Raw genomic sequence first — 16316 nt, 5'->3', positions numbered from 1 at the left:
TCCATCCATCCATCATCCATCCATCATCCATCCATCATCCATCATCCATCCATCCATCCATCCATCCATCCATCCATCCATCCATCCATCCATCATCCATCATCCATCCATCCATCCATCCATCCATCATCCATCCATCATCCATCCATCCATCATCCATCCATCATCCATCCATCATCCATCCATCCATCATCCATCCATCCATCATCCATCCATCCATCCATCCATCCATCCATCCATCCATCCATCCATCCATCCATCCATCATCCATCCATCATCCATCATCCATCCATCATCCATCCATCATCCATCCATCATCCATCCATCCATCATCCATCCATCCATCATCCATCCATCCATCCATCCATCCATCCATCCATCCATCCATCCATCACCTGTCCATCCATCACCTGTCCATCCATCATCCATCATCCATCATCGATCCATCCATCCATCCATGGATCCATCCATGGATCCATCCATCCATCTATCCATCATCCATCCATCCCCCCACCCCCCCATCCATCCCTGGCACAGCTGGGCCCCCCCTGCCCACCCCATTTCACGCTGTCTCCATACAGGTGTGTGTGGCTGTTCAGCTCTCCCGGGACACCTGAGGGGTCCCGCGTGCCCCTCCCAGGGCGTGTGCAGCACCCTCCCCGCCCTCTGCTCACGCTCACAAGGTTTCTCTGGGAATTCACGGGGAATACGGGCATTCCCTGCCCTGGGCACTGCTGTGACACGAAGCCCCCGTCCCTCCCTGCTCCCTTCCCGAGCTCTCCTGAGGATCCAGCACGGCTCCACGGCTTCCCGCGGGCCTGGCGTGAGGCAGGGCAGTGTCCGGAGGGCACGGAGCGCTCGGAACCGCCGCTTCCAGCGGGGCTCGCCCTGCGGGCAGCGCCGCCGTTCAGGGCGTGCCCGTGGGCTCACGCCCCGAGCCCTGGGGGCCGTGCCCGTTGCTCTCGGGCAGGGGCTGGAAGGTGAAGAACTGGCAGTGGCCCTGCTGCCCGCCGCCCTCCCGGGCCGGGCTGAGCAGGGAGCTGCAGTTCCTGCACTCGTGCAGCGTGCACAGCTCCAGCTGCGGCTGGCTGATCCTGCTCACGTAGCCGGGGCTGGGCGATGCCGAGGATAAAGTCCTCTGGCTGCCGCTCAGGAAGCTGCCGCTGTCTTCCAGGGAATCCCTCCGGGCGTGCTCCAGGGAGCAGCGGTTCCAGTTTCTGTAGCTGTAGGGCCACCAGCCCAGCTGCTTGCGCCGGTGGCACTGGCATCTCAGGATCTGGATGAAAGCCCTCTTGAACTCCTTGCTGGAGCAGGGGTAGATGATGGGATTCAAGCAGCTGTTGAAGTAGCCAAGCCAAAAAATCACCTTGAAGATCGTTTCAGGGGGCTTCAGAGCCGAAAACAGGGATCCTGTCCAGGGGAAACAAGCAGAGAATATCTGAGATAAGGGGCTTGTCTGCCTTTAGGAAGGGAACATGTTCATCAGATCACTGTTACAATCTGTGTCTTGAAACTCCTTTATGCTTGTTGCTTTCAGTGTTGGTCTTCTGGTACTAAAATGTTATTTTTAAAGCTAATAAGGAAATATTTCCCATCTGAAAGTGAAAGGAGCACATCATTGATGAAGGATTAAAAAATAAGAAGCAGTCCTTGTGTTTCTAGGCCCACACCTGCTGCAGGAACATCTCCTGATCCCAGGGACAGATCAACCCTCCCTTGTCCAGGCTGTTGCACGAGGCACACAAGAAATAAGGCTGTGCCTTCTTCAAGGAGCTTTCAAAGGTCATTTTTAAAGAAAAGTGTTCCCAGGCCCCTCAGAAAGAGCATTTCCAGAGACACCTCAAAACTTCTAATACATCCTCTGGCAGCTCCTGAATGCCCCTCCATTTACCCAGATTCCTGTGAGAGTACAAACCTCCCGAAACCTGAAGTTAATTGGGGAACTTCCCACATCTCAGGCATTCATAAAAATGGTGTAACCCAAACCAAGAGGTCATTCTGCGAATACTTCCCCTTCCCTTCACAACCAAACAATTTCCCTAAGGAGGCTGCCCAAATGAAAAGCTCACACTGGGGAATCCACTTCCTGTACTTAGAGTGGTAATTGATCAGCTAAATTTAGCAACTGGGGCTGGAGAAAAGAATGTCTGAGATTTTTATGGCAAGCAGAGCTGGATCTGTTATCCATCTGGGAAAAAACACCTCTGCGACCAAGGAGTGGGGATCCAACTCTGTGACCAAGGAGTGGGGATCCAGCTCTGTGACCAAGGAGTGGGGATCCAACTCTGTGACCAAGGAGTGGGGATCCAGCTCTGTGACCAAGGAGAGAATTCCTCTGTCAAGAACTGGAGTTAGGCGTGCAGAGCATTTCAAATGGAAGCTGTCAGCCCAGACTGGCTGGGAAGGAACCTTTTCCTCTGGAGTGGTTTCGGATTTGCTGGGCTGTGAAAGCAGCTGAGTCAGTGGTGGCTGTCAGGAGGGGCGGGATGTGATTCTGGGCACCGTTCCCATCTCACAGCAACGCAGAGGTCGTGCCTGGGGCCTCAAAACTATGCAAGAGCACTTCCTCTGCTCCTGGGTAACAGCTCTGGGGTGCCAGCACAGCCAGCACAGCGTGTGTGGGGCCAGGGCTGGGCTGCACGCCCTGCACGGAGGGTTCTGTGCAGCCAGAATCCCAGATTTTATCCTGGCAGAGTTTGGGAATGGTGCCAGGGCTGGGCTGCGCTCTCTGCATGAAGGGTCCTGTGGCTCCAGATCCCAGATTTCATCCTGGCAGAGTTTGGGAATGGTGCCAGGGCTGGGCTGCACTCTCTGCATGAAGGGTCCTATGGCTCCAGATCCCAGATTTCATCCTGGCAGACTTTGGGAATGGTGCCAGGGCTGGCTCTGCCCTGGGGCTGAGGAACTCAGGGTTAAATGGAGAGTTTAAAGGGATTTCCTCACAACTCTGCACTTTAGGGTTTTTCAGGACTCCTGTAGGGTGAGCCCCTGTCCCTCAGGGCTGTGCTGCTGGCAATGATCTGTAGGGTTTGGCCAGAGCCTTTTCTGTGCAGCTGCTGCAGATCCTGCAGGTCCTGCAGGTCCTGCCTCTGTCCTGATGGATGCTGCAGGAATTACAGAGCACAAAGTGTCAAACATCAGAGAAACCATGAAATGCATTTGAAAAATTTCCAGCATACCAAATCAGTGCAGCTCCCAAAACTGTGTCTCCTGAATGCCTCAGGTGAAGGATTCAGTGACAATTCCTGGGATTCCATGGAATGAGCCATTACATTCTTATAAAGCTTTAGGAAAAGCTGATCTAAGTTTATAACTGCAGCCAAGATGAGGAGGATGCTGAATCTTCCCCATGCTCAGCTGCAAAACCTTTGCAGGGTTTATTTTGTAAGTGATAATTGGTAATACTTCCCTTCAGTTTAGGGAAAAGAGAAGTTCTGTGGCTTCACAAAACAGCTACAAAGCACTATAATGTACAAGGAACTTTCTGGAACTCAAACTGATAAATTGTTTTCTGGAATTCCTTTAAAATATAAATGATTTTTAGCTCTTAAAGGCCAGCAAACCTCATCAAGTGGCTCAGGAGTCTCTATTTTTTCTCAGGTGCAAATTTTAATCCACAGAGGTGCATTGAAAGGTCTGCCTTTGTCTGATACTGTAACAGCTGAAAATCTGTGAGACATTCCTCTACCAAATTGAAATATTTTTAGTCAGATTAAATGTGGACAGAGAAAATGCTATAAATAAATAAAACAAATAAATAAATAAGGAATTTTGCAGGCCAGATAAAATGAGTGGAAGTCTAGAGATGAAAACTGGGAACCAATGCAGATAAACAAGCTGTGCTTCCTTAATCTTTATCACACAAGAATTTACTCCTGAATTTCTCAGTTTCAAAACCTTTCTATTATTGTAGCTAAATGCTGATCTTTAATTTAATTTATTTATTTTAATTAACTACAATACCTTTTATTTAGCTGCATTAACCTGTCAGGAGCAAACAAGTGTGGGCAGTTTTGATGCCTTGATAAAATGCTAAAGCAAAGCCTGCTGGACACACTTGAACACCAGACTGATATTTCCTGCTCTAATCTCCAATCACTTCCCCACTGCAGCCTGATAAGGAGATTAAATATTGCCCTGTGCTGATTTAAATTGCTCTTTAAAATGCCTGGAAACTTTGCATGTGGCTCTCTCCTCAGTGATTTATTCCTGGTGGGGTGGCCAGAGGGATTTCCCTGCTCCAAGTGATTGCTCTCCTGGTGTTCCACGTTTAACATCCACTCCAAGGGATGTGGATTTTCTGCTCACTTTTATTTCTTGGCACTAACCCTGTGATTTATTAATCACAGCACCACAATCTCCCTCTCACTGCACCACTGACACCAACGAGATTGTTGCAAAGCACAAGTGGAGAACAGGAAATAGTTCAGAAAATCAGCTGGATCAGTTTGGAGGGATCTGTTTTTTGCCCACAGTTCCCAGGCTTGCTGGAGCTGCTGAGCTTGGAGATACACTGAGCAAGAGCAAGTATCATAAAAAGGAATGAAGAAGTATTTTATTTAGGAAGAACTAATTTCATTTAGACTCTGACTGGTTCTTTATAATGAATGCTTTATTACAGAGAAAGTCAGTCAAGTCTCCTCAATGAAATTAGGGAACACTGTGGGAAACAATTTGCCACATTAATTCTCCTCACATATTCTGCAGAATATGGAGGCAGAGTACCACTGAGACATTAAAATTCAGAGTCCACTGGAGTCAGGGAAGTCCTTGAAACCCTTTGAAAAGGCTCATAAGGACTTCAGTGGATCTGGGAAAAGTCCTTAAAATATCAGGGTGGGACGGCTTAATTGCTGTACTCTTAATTAAAGAAAACTCTTCACTGAAGGTTTTAATTAAACATTCATTTTTAATGCATTGTGGGTTTGATATCAATTAAGTATAATAAATTACTCATAGAATGATCAGTTCTGCTCTGAATTTGATACTTAGATTAGATAATAATTGGAGAGGAGTACTGTGAATTCCCTGGAGTTCAGAACAAGTCACTAGGGATGAATTTGGGGCTGTCAGGTGCTGTTTTCTGTGCCTTACAAAGGAATTGCATTTCAAAATCTTCTAAATCCAGTTTTGCTGAGATGAAAACACCTATGGGGGGAGTGTGTTGAGTTCCTTTCCAGTTTCCTGGAACAAATTCAACATCTGGATTTATTGCAATACAGTGGTGCAACAGAGTCATGTAAGGGCTTTGCTGTGTGCCACTGGATATTCCAGCTAGGAATCTGGAGATCCTGCATGCCTTTGCCATTGTTTGAAGGTTAAAGAGCCACAAAACATGAAGCTCCTTCTCTCTATTGATAACAAGTTGAAAAAGAGTGTTTCCTAACCTCCTTGTTTGCACACCATAAAATAGAAAGAGAGAATTGGTAATTAGTGATTGGGTAAAGGTACCCTAGGAAGGCAATTCAAGGGCCACTCTTCTTTCAGAGATTCCATTTTGGTGCAGATTGGAGCCATTCTGACTGGAGTTAAATGTGAGCTTTTCAAGAGAAAATGCCAAGGTTTTAAAAATTGCTCTGGTGAGGGAAAGCACTGCAAAACACCAAATGGTAACAGCTGAGCCCTGAGACAGGGAACACAGGAAACTTCACCAGCATCAACCCCCATCTCCATCTGTCTCCCAGGAGTCAGCTTGTGCAGAAATGAGCCTTGCTGTCAAGGAATCTGCTTTTTGATGGAGCTTTTCCCTGGGAAAAGGGATTGATCAGATCTGTGCTGTGACCAGCACGAGACTTTCCAGGCTGAGAAGTTCCATGTTCCTGTTGGGATTCCTGCAGGAGCCACAACTCCTGGAAGCTGCTGGTGGCTGAGTTACATCCACTGTGTGCACAGCCAGCACAATCCTCCCTGCAGGAGCAATAATCTGCCCCTGAGCAGAGTTGTGATTTTAAAATGTGCTGAAAGGATGTGGTTGCCTTTTGTTTAAGCTTCCTGCAGCCCTTCTCACCACGGGCTCAGCCAAGCCAGCGTGCCAAGGCTTTAGAGCTAATTGGATTTTTCTGAAGCTCCTGATTTCTTCCCTTCCAGCATCCAGTGTTTGTTTACATTCCCCTGGACTTATTTAATGTAGGAAAAAAAACCCCAAACAGTAGATGTTTACAAACAGTAGATGATGAAGTGGAGAGGATGGTTATAAAACTAAGGGTTGGTCAAGCTGGGAGGCTGCTGGAGAAGAGGATTAGGATAACAGGGAAAACAGCTGGAAAACAGTGAAAATGATCTTGAGAAATAGGAAGAGCATCCAAAATAAGCAGAATCAAATTCAATAAGGAAAATGAAAGGAAAACTGGATAAATTATAAGTAACAATGGTAGCATACAAATCTGATGGGGTCCCAAGTCCAGCAGCTGTCATTCGCAGAGTAGTGATAGGTACATCATGAATATCCTGGAATCATGGAATGTTTTGGTTTAAAGGGACTTTAAGCTCAGCCAGTTCCACCCCTGCTGTGGATAGGACACCTTCCACCATCCCAGGTTGCTGAGAGCTCCAAAGTGTCCTGGTTGTGAGGAATTTATGTCCTAGGACTGACAACCTGTAGCAGATGCCTCATATTTCAGATGAATAAATCACTGCAATGAGAACTGCATGGACTCCATTCACAATGACTCAAGTTTGAGAGCTTTTGAAGGGCTCCAAAATTAGAAACTTATCTGGAGTGGCCAAAATAAAACCAGGACTTCAAGGAGTACAGATAGGCATGAGATCTTTTCCTAAACCTCAGAGCTGCTCCACCTCCTTGCATTACAAGCAGTTGCAAGGCACAGCAGCTACATTTGATTTTTGAAGGGACAATGCCTTGGATTTAAACACAGAATTACTGCCCTGGGCACCACCTCTCAGCCCAGCCCAGCCCAGCTTTGTGACTTACACCACTGAGAGAACTCACCTGTGTTTAAACTGTGCTGCCCTCAGACAAATATGATAAACCAAGATCAGTTTTGGTCAGAATCTTGTTCAGTCTCTAAAGCTGGCAGTGCATAGGGACACAAACACAGCATCATTGTTGTTATTATTTAGCCCAAAAGAGTTACAGAGTCCAGCAGATCCTGAGTAGACAGCACACAAGCCAAGGTTATCCTTGTTTTGCAAGAGATTAGCTGATTGAGGGAGCCTAGAAAAGCTAATCTGAGTCTGCTGACATTTCATTTATTGTACTTAAATATCTGCAATTACTGAACATGCTCTGGTGTTTTCTCTCCTCCTTGCTTCTGCCTGACAGCTGAGCCAATCTGTCTTGGCCATGGCTGGTGGGAAATAGCTCCAGCATGGAGCTGAGCTCTGTTACAGAGGTGCTGGATGAGCTTCCAGTACAGGTTTTGTCTCTGGTCCCTCAGAGATGGATGGTTCTTGCTTTCCAGCTCCTAGGGCTCACCTGGAAGCCCATCAAAGCAGCTCCAAACCTTGCAGTGCGTCATGCAGGATTGTTTTAGTAAAGATGTGAAAAACCTCCTTTGCTCCTGGCAGTATTTCACCTGAAGCACCTGAGACCCTGAGCTCTGGCCTCAGGTGCTTTAGGAGCACCTGGATTTGTGTCCCTTTCCTCAGTGCTGCTCCTGTGCCCTCCAGCCTGAGCAGCTCAAGTGTTTGCAAACCCCTCACGTCCAACTGCCCTGCTAAAAGCAACATTTCCTCTGAGGCTCCCTTCCCTCCTGCCTTTGATTTCAAGAGTTGGGACATTTCCTCTCACTGCCCAGTGCTCAGTACTGATTTTTTTTTCCCTTGTATCTCTCTGACCACCTGACCCAGGAGCTGCTGCCATCCCAGAGGCTGAGGAGTGAGCACTGGGTGATTTCTCTGTGTTCTTTTCTGCATTGCTCTGTGTATTTGTTTCTGTGATACTGACCACTGTAGGATTTCTCCTTGTTCCTCTGACAAACAAATCCAAAGCCTACAGAGGAATTACCCAGGATTTTGTGCAGTTTCCCCTACTTTGATAACAACTTTTTCCTAAACCCCAGACATCTGTAAGTGACTGGTAACTGATACCCTTTGCAAAGCAAAGGTTTAAACCAGGGCTTAAGGGAGGCTATTTCAGTAGGAAAATAAATAATCCCAAAGTAATCTGGTGCTCCCCACGTGCCAAAACACTCTGTGCTGCTCAGTGAATGGCCTCGGATGTTTGACTGTCCAGTTCCTGCTGTCTCCTGTCAACTGAACTTTGCACCAGGATTGACCTGCCAGATTGCCACATCTCATTAATTTATCTGAATTCTGTAACTATTAACTCGAGGTCATCGATTCCAGAGAGTTGGACTGGTCAGGGAGGGGAAGAGGAGGCAAATGAGGTGAAGATAAGCCAGGCCTAAAGCCCTGCGCAGAGCAGAGCCCAGTGGCACCAGACCTAAAGCCTGGAAAGATTTCCCATGGAAACCAAGGGGCCTAATTTGGTATTCTCAGAGGTTGGCCTGACGTAACATAAATCCACATTCTATACTTAAACAGCATTTTATTTTAAGAATAATTTCGTGTTGGCTGACCTACGAGGTGCAGAACATTTTATGTTATTTTTTATTACTTACAGAGAGATTACCAAAGCCTGATCCATAGTGACAGTCCCACCAGGTGTATCTTCATCCTGGGGCTCTTGGGACCTCTCCCATGTCAGTTAAGTTCCAAGAGTTTTATTTTTCTTTGCAGGGTTTGTGGGAGCAGGCTCTGAACTGGGCAGTGGATCCTGCTCTGATCTCCACTGGAATGATGCAGCAGGCTGGGGCAGTGCCCTGGTTAAGTGCCTGGTGAGTTTTCCCTCTGGGAATGTCTGGGAGAAGTCTGGGAACTGTGCTCTGATATCTCAATTTACAGGAGTGACACCAAACCTCTCCTTATACAATCCTTCATTTTGTATTCATCTTTTAAACAAAGGTATTGACATAAAATTGGTCACTCCATTGTTTAAAGGGGGGAGTTTTAATGAGTGTTATCTTAGTTCTGCAGGGCTCTAGCCTTTAAATAAAAAGAAACTCTTTCACTCATCATTTATCAGCAATGAATATGTAATGTAGTCCTGCTGCCTAAGGAAGAATTTGTATGAAAGGGATGAAAAGAAACATTTATTTAAAAAAAACCAAGATATTTACTCTTCAAAGCTGAGTCACTGAATTTATGGCCCAAGAAGTTGTCTCAAAGACACAAATGTCGTTAGTTTATTTTTTATATTGAATCACAAACAATTTTGAGTGGCAGGGTGACTGTTTGCACAGGCAGGGAGCTTTTATAAATGTGCAGCCAGGATGTTCTGCAGTTCAACTGCTGCCTGGAAAGAATATCCAATACAGGAATAACCCAGATTTCTCACACCATTCTCTCTGATCCCAGTTCTGCATCCCCAGGTGCTGAAGGCAGCACAGCTCAGTGCCCCAGACCTGTCTGGGGGTAATTCAGTGCTGAGAATTTAATGCTGCTCTGTGCCTGTGGTGTCAAGGCTGGAATTCCAATCTGCACTGGATTCAGAGATTTCCTTGGGATTTTTTGCTTGAAAAAAGCTCTGGAAGCATTGATATGATTTCTTTTCATTTTTCCAAGCAATCTGCCTGCTTTCAGCACCACAGCTGTTCCCAGGCATAGCTGCCACCTGATGGAATAACTCTGGGCTGGAATAACAAACGGGGAGCTGTGGAATACATTGAAATGCCAGACTGCAAAAAGAATAATTTTGCCTGGGAAACTCACTGGGAAATTGCTGAGAATGCCAAGGAAACTCTGCTACATCTAAGTAGATTTGTTCAGACCTGGGGCTGTGGTGCTGCAGACATAACATTTACCAGCTTGGCAAATGTTTTGTGCTTGGAACCACAGAAATCCAGAGTTGCTTTGCCAGCACCCTCCTGCAGAGTCATGGAATTACTGAGGAGAACAGGGAGCAGAGAAATAGAAACAGAAATAGCAAGGATGCAGATGTGAGGGTGTGATTTGGGTTACTGGGGCAAGCAGGAGGTGTGAGAAGGAGAAGCTGAGGAAGAAGCCTGTCCTTGCAGGAAGGGGAGCTGTCTCAGCTGGACAGCCCAGGGACCAGTGGAGAGCTTGGAAAACATCAGCACCTTTTGGATTCCACAGTTTGCCTCTCTCAGAAATTGATTTCATACCACTGGGTGCTCTCTAAAGGGTTTTTAATAGCATTTCACTGAATTTTGTGTCTTCAAGACACAAAGCAAAAGATTCCTGCTATGAAGAGTGCAGCTCACAGCTCCGTAGGAATTCTTTCCCCTCTGCTGCAGTTGAGAGCAGCTGCATTGTGCATGTCAGGAAAGGGACTTTTCCCACCTGTCCTAGTGAGCAATGCTTGAATCATGCCTGACATCCTCAATTGGCTCTGCACTGATACATGGAGATAAAAATACAGGGGTTGGACAGTACTGCATCATAAATTTAAAAAATAAAATCAGGGACAAGGGATAAACACAGCCTATTCCTAGTCAGCAAAGCAAAGGGAAAATACTCACAGTGGAAATATATTTGGATCCTGGGTGCTGTGGACACCCTCCTTCCCCTTTTCCAGCTAGAGGGTTTCTGACAGAAACAGGATTCCAGCAGTTTTATGGCACTGCCAAGAGCTCACCCCTGCAGCTCTTCCTGCCCTCAGCTCTGGGTGCCAGTGCCCCCACACTGGGGGTGTTGGGGTCACAACCTGGGCTGGGCTGGGGTCCCCAGCTCTGGTTTGTCCCCTAGAACTGGGTTTGTCCCCCAGATCTGGGTTTGTCCCCTAGAACTGGGTTTGTCCCCCAGCACTGGTTTGTCCCCAGCTCTGGGTTTGTCCCCAGCTCTGGTTTGGTCCCCAGCACTGATTTGGTCCCCAGCACTGATTTGTCCCCAGCTCTGGGTTTGTCCCCAGCACTGATTTTGTCCCCAGCACTGATTTTGTCCCCAGCACTGGTTTGTCCCCTAGAACTGGGTTTGGTCCCCAGCTCTGGGTTTGTCCCCAGCACTGGTTTGGTCCCCAGCACTGGTTTGGTCCCCAGCTCTGGTTTGTCCCCAGCTCTGGGTTTGTCCCCCAGCTCTGGGTTTGTCCCCAGCTCTGGTTTGTCCCCAGCTCTGGGTTTGTCCCCCAGCTCTGGTTTGTTCCCTAGCTCTGGGTTTGTCCCCCAGCTCTGGCTTTGTCCCCCAGCCCCTGTGCCAGCCCTGGTGCTGTGCTGGAGGCTCCAGCCTGTCACCCACTGCTGCCTTGGCACAGTTTACACAGGAGATAAAATCCTACCCTGGCAAGCAATCAGTTCTCCCTCAGGTGGTTTAACAGCCTCTCACTAAACCTCCCAGAGAGCCCAGGAGATTTGAAACAACTCCTCAAAGGGAAAGCTGACACTTTTATGGGAGCTGGTTGGTGTGTCCCATTGTTCCTGCCCTGTGTCCGTGCTTCTGCTGGGGACAAGCCCAGGTGGGCTGCTCCACACCTGAGCTGGGTGAGGGGTGTCAGCCCTGGCTCCAGCCACCCACACACATGAGCTGCTGTGTTCACAGCTGCTTTTTTCCCTTCAATAATTCAAAATCAAAGAGGGCATCTGCTTTATCAGGGGATCATGACCTACTGTTACGAATCTCGTACTGCTACATATGGTGGAATACATTTCTATCCACAGCTGGGTGTTTTTGCTTGTTTCATGTTATTAACTTCCTCCAAAAGCCAGCACAAGGACTTTAACTTCAGTAGCCAAAGAGAACTTTACTCACGGTTTTCCTTCTGTTTGGAATTTTTCACATCCTTAATGTGACCTTTATGCAAGTCTTGAGTCATAAAGATTTTAAAATTCAGTATAATAAGCTAGAGATGACAAAGTTGCCCTGCAGTAGCTGAAGCAGTAAAGCTTCTTAATAATACACAGAAATTATAGTTTTATAATACTCCACCAGGACCAGGCTGCTGAACTCAGTTTAGTTTTCTACAACAATCTCTAAAAATATTCGCTTACCACTCAATCAGAAATGTTTTGGTTTGGTAACTAAGTAAACACAAATACAGAACATTAATAAAGGCTTTTTCTCCCCTTTCTTTATCCACCTCTTTCTATAATTAGGCTGCCAGATTGTCTCAGAGAAATTAATTTTGGACAGATATTTCTGAGAGCTCAGTAATTGAATGTCTTGAGATACTCCCCTTCAGAGGTAGTGCTAATATTAAAAACAATACAAGAACATTTCACAGCTCTGGGGACACTGAGCAATGTGTTAAGGCTATGTCAATGCTTGAACAATATTTGGAAGTTGAAAGTGAACAAAGTGGCTGCCAAAAGCTCCCATGGCAGCGTCCGAAACGCCTGAACGAAGAGCTGCTGACACCAACGAGCTCCTTCCTTGGGATCTGTGGGATCTCCTTTGCTTTTGGGACTTCATCAGTAATGTTTGAACTCACTACTAGAACTTTTCGGCTTCTCAAAGCTCAGGGGAGTTTTGCCCCTCACAATTAACCAAGTTCATTTCCAGTCAGGGAACCTTAAAATGCCAAAATCCTACTGTGTTATATCCCAGACCTGGGGCACTGACCTGAACCCCTACCATTGCAGCTCTCTGGTCTCATCTAGGATTTGGGGTAAAGCTTTTTGGTAATGTTTCTGACACCTACTTCAATTCATCAAAGGGGGATTTAAGATATGAACCCTGGAGATATTGTCCCCTGGGGTGACACAGGCCCTGAGGACTGCGGGTGAGCGTCTTTGGGCAGCTGCACACTTCCCAAAGTTCCAGCGTGACTCTTTGCACATCAGGACTTCCCTTCCTTTCATCTGCTCTCTGCAGCTCTCCCAACAGTATCTCCTTCTCATCCATCTGATTCCTTTCCAAGATATTTCTGTGGGATCCAACAAACCCACCCTGACCCCTGCCCTCGCACCCCCAACTCACCCAGTGGCAGGACAATGAAGAAGGGGAGCCAGCACAGGATGAACATGCCAACCACAATTCCCAACGTCTTGGCCGCCTTCTTTTCTCTGGAGAATTTTAACAGTTTGAAAGCTAAGGAGTTCCTGGGGTTGTGACCCTTGGATTTGGTGTTGTTCAAGGAGTCCTCGTGAACGTGCTTGTAGTGAATCCGTAAGGTCAGCTCCTTGGAGTTGGACATTTCCTTCATCACCCCAGCTTCCAGGTTCCTGGTAGTCCTTTTGGCCACGACGTAGACCCGGCAGTACATGACGAGGATGACGATTAAAGGGATGTAGAAGGAGCCCAGGGAGGAGAAGAGGGCGTAGAAGGGCTCCTCGGTGATCCGGCACTCCCTGTCGTCCTGCGGGGCCGGCTCCTTCCAGCCCAGCAGAGGCCCGATGGAAATCACCATGGACAGGACCCAGACACCCAGGAGAGCTAAAATCGCCCTTCTCCTGGTGACCAGCGTGGGGTACTGCAGGGAGTACCGCACCCCGATGTATCTGTCGATGGAAATCGCACACAGGCTCAAAATAGAGGCCGTGCAGCACAGCACATCCACTGCTGCCCAGATGTCACAGAATATCCTCCCCAGAACCCAGTAGCCAAGCACTTCCAGCGTGGCAGAGAACGGCAGGACAGTGAAACTCAGCAGCAGGTCTGCTATGGCCAGGTTAATGATGAAATAGTTCGTAGGGATTCTTAAATGTCTGTTGCAAGCCACTGAGAGAATTACCAGGATATTACCTATGATAGCAAAGAGAATAAAGGCACCGAGGATCAGCCCCACAATGATCGCCCTGCTGGTGGCCAAGGCAGGTGAATCCAGGTCGCTACCTGTCTCGTTGGAGTTGTTTGCAGAAAAATTGCCATAATTTAGTGCAGAGCCTTTGAAATATCCCGGTATTGATGTATTGGATGTATCGCCAAGGTAGGTATTCATCTTAAAATTCATCCTCCATAGCAAGCTGGGGTCGTGTCCCTCGGCGAGTCAGCTCAAAGTCATCTCTGGACCCGCGAAGTGGCTGCAGAGCCGCGGGCAGTGCGAGCAGGAGAATTCATGGTCCCGGGGAGCCGCAGCCCCGGCACGGAGAGCACGGAGAGCCCCGGCACGGAGAGCACGGAGAGCCCCGGCACCGAGAGCCCGCCCGGCCCGGGCAGCCCGGGGCAGCCGGAGCCACCCGCACGGGGCTGCTCCGGGCTCCGGCACTGCCCATCGGAGCCGCTGCCGGCGGCAGCAGCAGCAGAGCGGCAGCAGAGCAGCAGCAGAGCAGCAGCAGAGCAGCAGCAGAGCAGCAATCCTGCCCGGAGCCGGGGGAGCTGCGCTGCTGCCGTGCCTGACACGGGGCGGGCTCTGCGCTGGCCCCGGAGCGGCCGCGCCGGAGGCGGAGGGACAGGGACAGAGAGACAGAGGGACAGGGACAGAGGGACAGAGAGACAGAGAGACAGAGAGACAGAGAGACAGAGGGATAGAGAGAGGGACAGAGGGATAGAGAGAGGGACAGAGGGACACAGGGATAGAGGGACAGAGGGACAGGGACAGAGAGACAGAGGGACTGAGGGACAGAGAGACAGTGAGACCAGGGGACAGAGGGACCGGGGGACAGAGAGACCGAGGGACGGAGGGACAGAGAGACCGAGGGACGGAGGGACCGAGGGACAGAGAGACAGAGGGACAGAGGAAGGCAGTGGGGACAGTGGCGGTGCGGGGCCAGTGCGGTGACCCTGCGGTGGCTGTGCAGGGACTGTCGGTGGCTGGGCTGTGACAGTGCGGGGACAGCGCAGTGGCGGTGGCGGTGCGGGGACAGTGCAGTGACTGCCAGCGGCTGTTGGGGACTGTGCGGTGGCGGTGCAGGGACTGCGTGACAGTGCCCTGTCAGTGCGGGGACCCTGCGGTGGCGGTGCGGGGACACTGAGGGGAGGGACAGCAGTGGGGACAGCAGTGGGGACAGCAGGGAGGGGACAGCAGTGGGGACAGCAGTGGGGACAGCACTAGACGGCAATGCCGGCCGGGTGACACCGGGGGAACATCACGATCTTAACCCGGCGCTGGCCACAGGACCCTGCAGTGCACACCTGTAAAAAACAGCTGCATTATCTGAGAAAGAATATCCTTGGTGGGACGTGGTGAAAAAAGCATTCCAGGAGACAAAATCATTTCGGGACAAAATGATCTGTTAGCCTTTTGCCCGTTAAAGAAATATATTGGAGTTTATTTTGTGAGTCACGTATCATTTTAGAGAGCTAATCATCTCCTAAGGACAAATAGCTTGGTTCCAAAAATCCCTGGTTTATTTGTACTATTCATTATTCAGTATTGGTATTCAATATTCAATGGTGGCATAGAGTTTGCTTCTAATTAAGAATCTGATAGTAAAATAAAACTGTAACAGATCAGCAAAATCTTGATGCTGTTCTGTACTCTGCACTGGGCACATCTGTGGCTTCATCTCCTCGTTTCCACCTCTGTAACTTTTCCAGGCAGAGTTTCTTGTGAGCCCCAGCCCTGAGCAGAACTGAGCACCCCCACCCACAGCCCCAGGGAAGGCAGAGACAAGGATTTACTTTAGGAAATACTTTACCTTTAGTCCTCTGATGCTGAAGTATCTTCCTGAGTCTTTGCTCAGGGCTCTGAGGTCACTGATGTTGTTAACTCATCGTAGCTCTGGGAAGAGTCATCCTCTTACAGTAGCCTATAAAGCAAAATATAAGTAATGATTTATTCTGTAGATAATAGCCTTTAATGTCAAAAGTGGTTTCTTGGTTTCTTCATCTTGTGACACTTTGGGGAGAAATCTCAGATCTTTAGAACTCAGTGCCATGAAAAACAACAAGTGAGAGATTTGCTGAATAAAAAACTGCCAAAATCCTGTTCTCAACTTTCTGTCATCAGATTACGTCTCCCAGCTGTTTTCTGCTGTACTCTGGGTTACTCTATATTGATTTTCCTGTTACAAAATGTACTGTGTTTAAAATAAAAACTTCATATTTAATAAGGCAGCTATGGCTGAGAGCTGCAGCTGACTGCTGGTTTTGAGGACAAACCTTGTAATCAAAAGTTGAATTTTACTCAGGGAGTGCATGGCAGATGTTGGTGTGGCCCTTCCCAGCAGCAGGGCTGTGGCAAAGCTTTGTTGTTCAGAAACTTCCCTTTGAAATGCTCACAAGAATGACAGGATAATGCCATGGAGTCGCTGAAGGGAAGAGGAACAAACCCTGGATTTATGAGCTTCACCTCAGCTTTTCTGCCCTGCCCTGTCCACAGCAGAGTTCTCAGTGCTGAAAAGGCAGGCAGCAGCTGGGACCTGGGGCATTCATCCTTCACACTTCCAGCTCCTCTGGGCTCCACTCTCAGCTCTGTCTGTGACTTCTGACCGTGTTTCTGTGCCTTGTCTGTGAATTCCTCA

General features: G+C 48.4%; 1 protein-coding gene and 1 long non-coding RNA gene across 3 annotated transcripts in view; one reads left to right on the top strand and one right to left on the bottom strand.

The window, feature by feature from the left end:
- LOC128815119 (uncharacterized) overlaps nucleotides 1-16316 on the top strand; it is a 42398-nt gene that overhangs the window by 4533 nt on the left and 21549 nt on the right. Inside the window, exons 4-5 of one of the 2 annotated variants that reach the window (XR_008439554.1) lie at nucleotides 8701-8798; nucleotides 12069-12767. This is a non-coding gene — a long non-coding RNA (uncharacterized LOC128815119). Of the gene's footprint in view, nucleotides 1-8700; nucleotides 8799-12068; nucleotides 12768-16316 lie in introns of those variants that run through there. The other variant, XR_008439555.1, reaches the window with a different exon arrangement.
- On the bottom strand, nucleotides 529-14413 carry ADRA1B (adrenoceptor alpha 1B). Its single transcript, XM_053991526.1, has 2 exons — nucleotides 12892-14413; nucleotides 529-1410 (listed from the first exon to the last, which is right to left on the bottom strand). Exons 1-2 carry the CDS (start codon nucleotides 13862-13864, stop codon nucleotides 908-910), a joined length of 1476 nt encoding a protein of 491 aa, XP_053847501.1. The 5' UTR covers nucleotides 13865-14413; the 3' UTR covers nucleotides 529-907.

The sequence above is a fragment of the Vidua macroura genome, chromosome 15, assembly GCF_024509145.1.
Source record: "Vidua macroura isolate BioBank_ID:100142 chromosome 15, ASM2450914v1, whole genome shotgun sequence".
NCBI lineage: Eukaryota > Metazoa > Chordata > Aves > Passeriformes > Viduidae > Vidua > Vidua macroura.
This window is presented reverse-complemented; position numbering and strand designations above follow the sequence as displayed.

Coding starts and splice junctions, on each gene's coding strand:
- ADRA1B (XM_053991526.1), bottom strand. CDS start 13,864: ATGAATTTTAAGATGAATACCTACCTTGGCGATACATCCAATACATCA. Junction 1,411..12,891: donor CTTCATTGTCCTGCCACTGG/GTGAGTTGGGGG, acceptor TCCCCTGGACAG/GATCCCTGTTTTCGGCTCTG.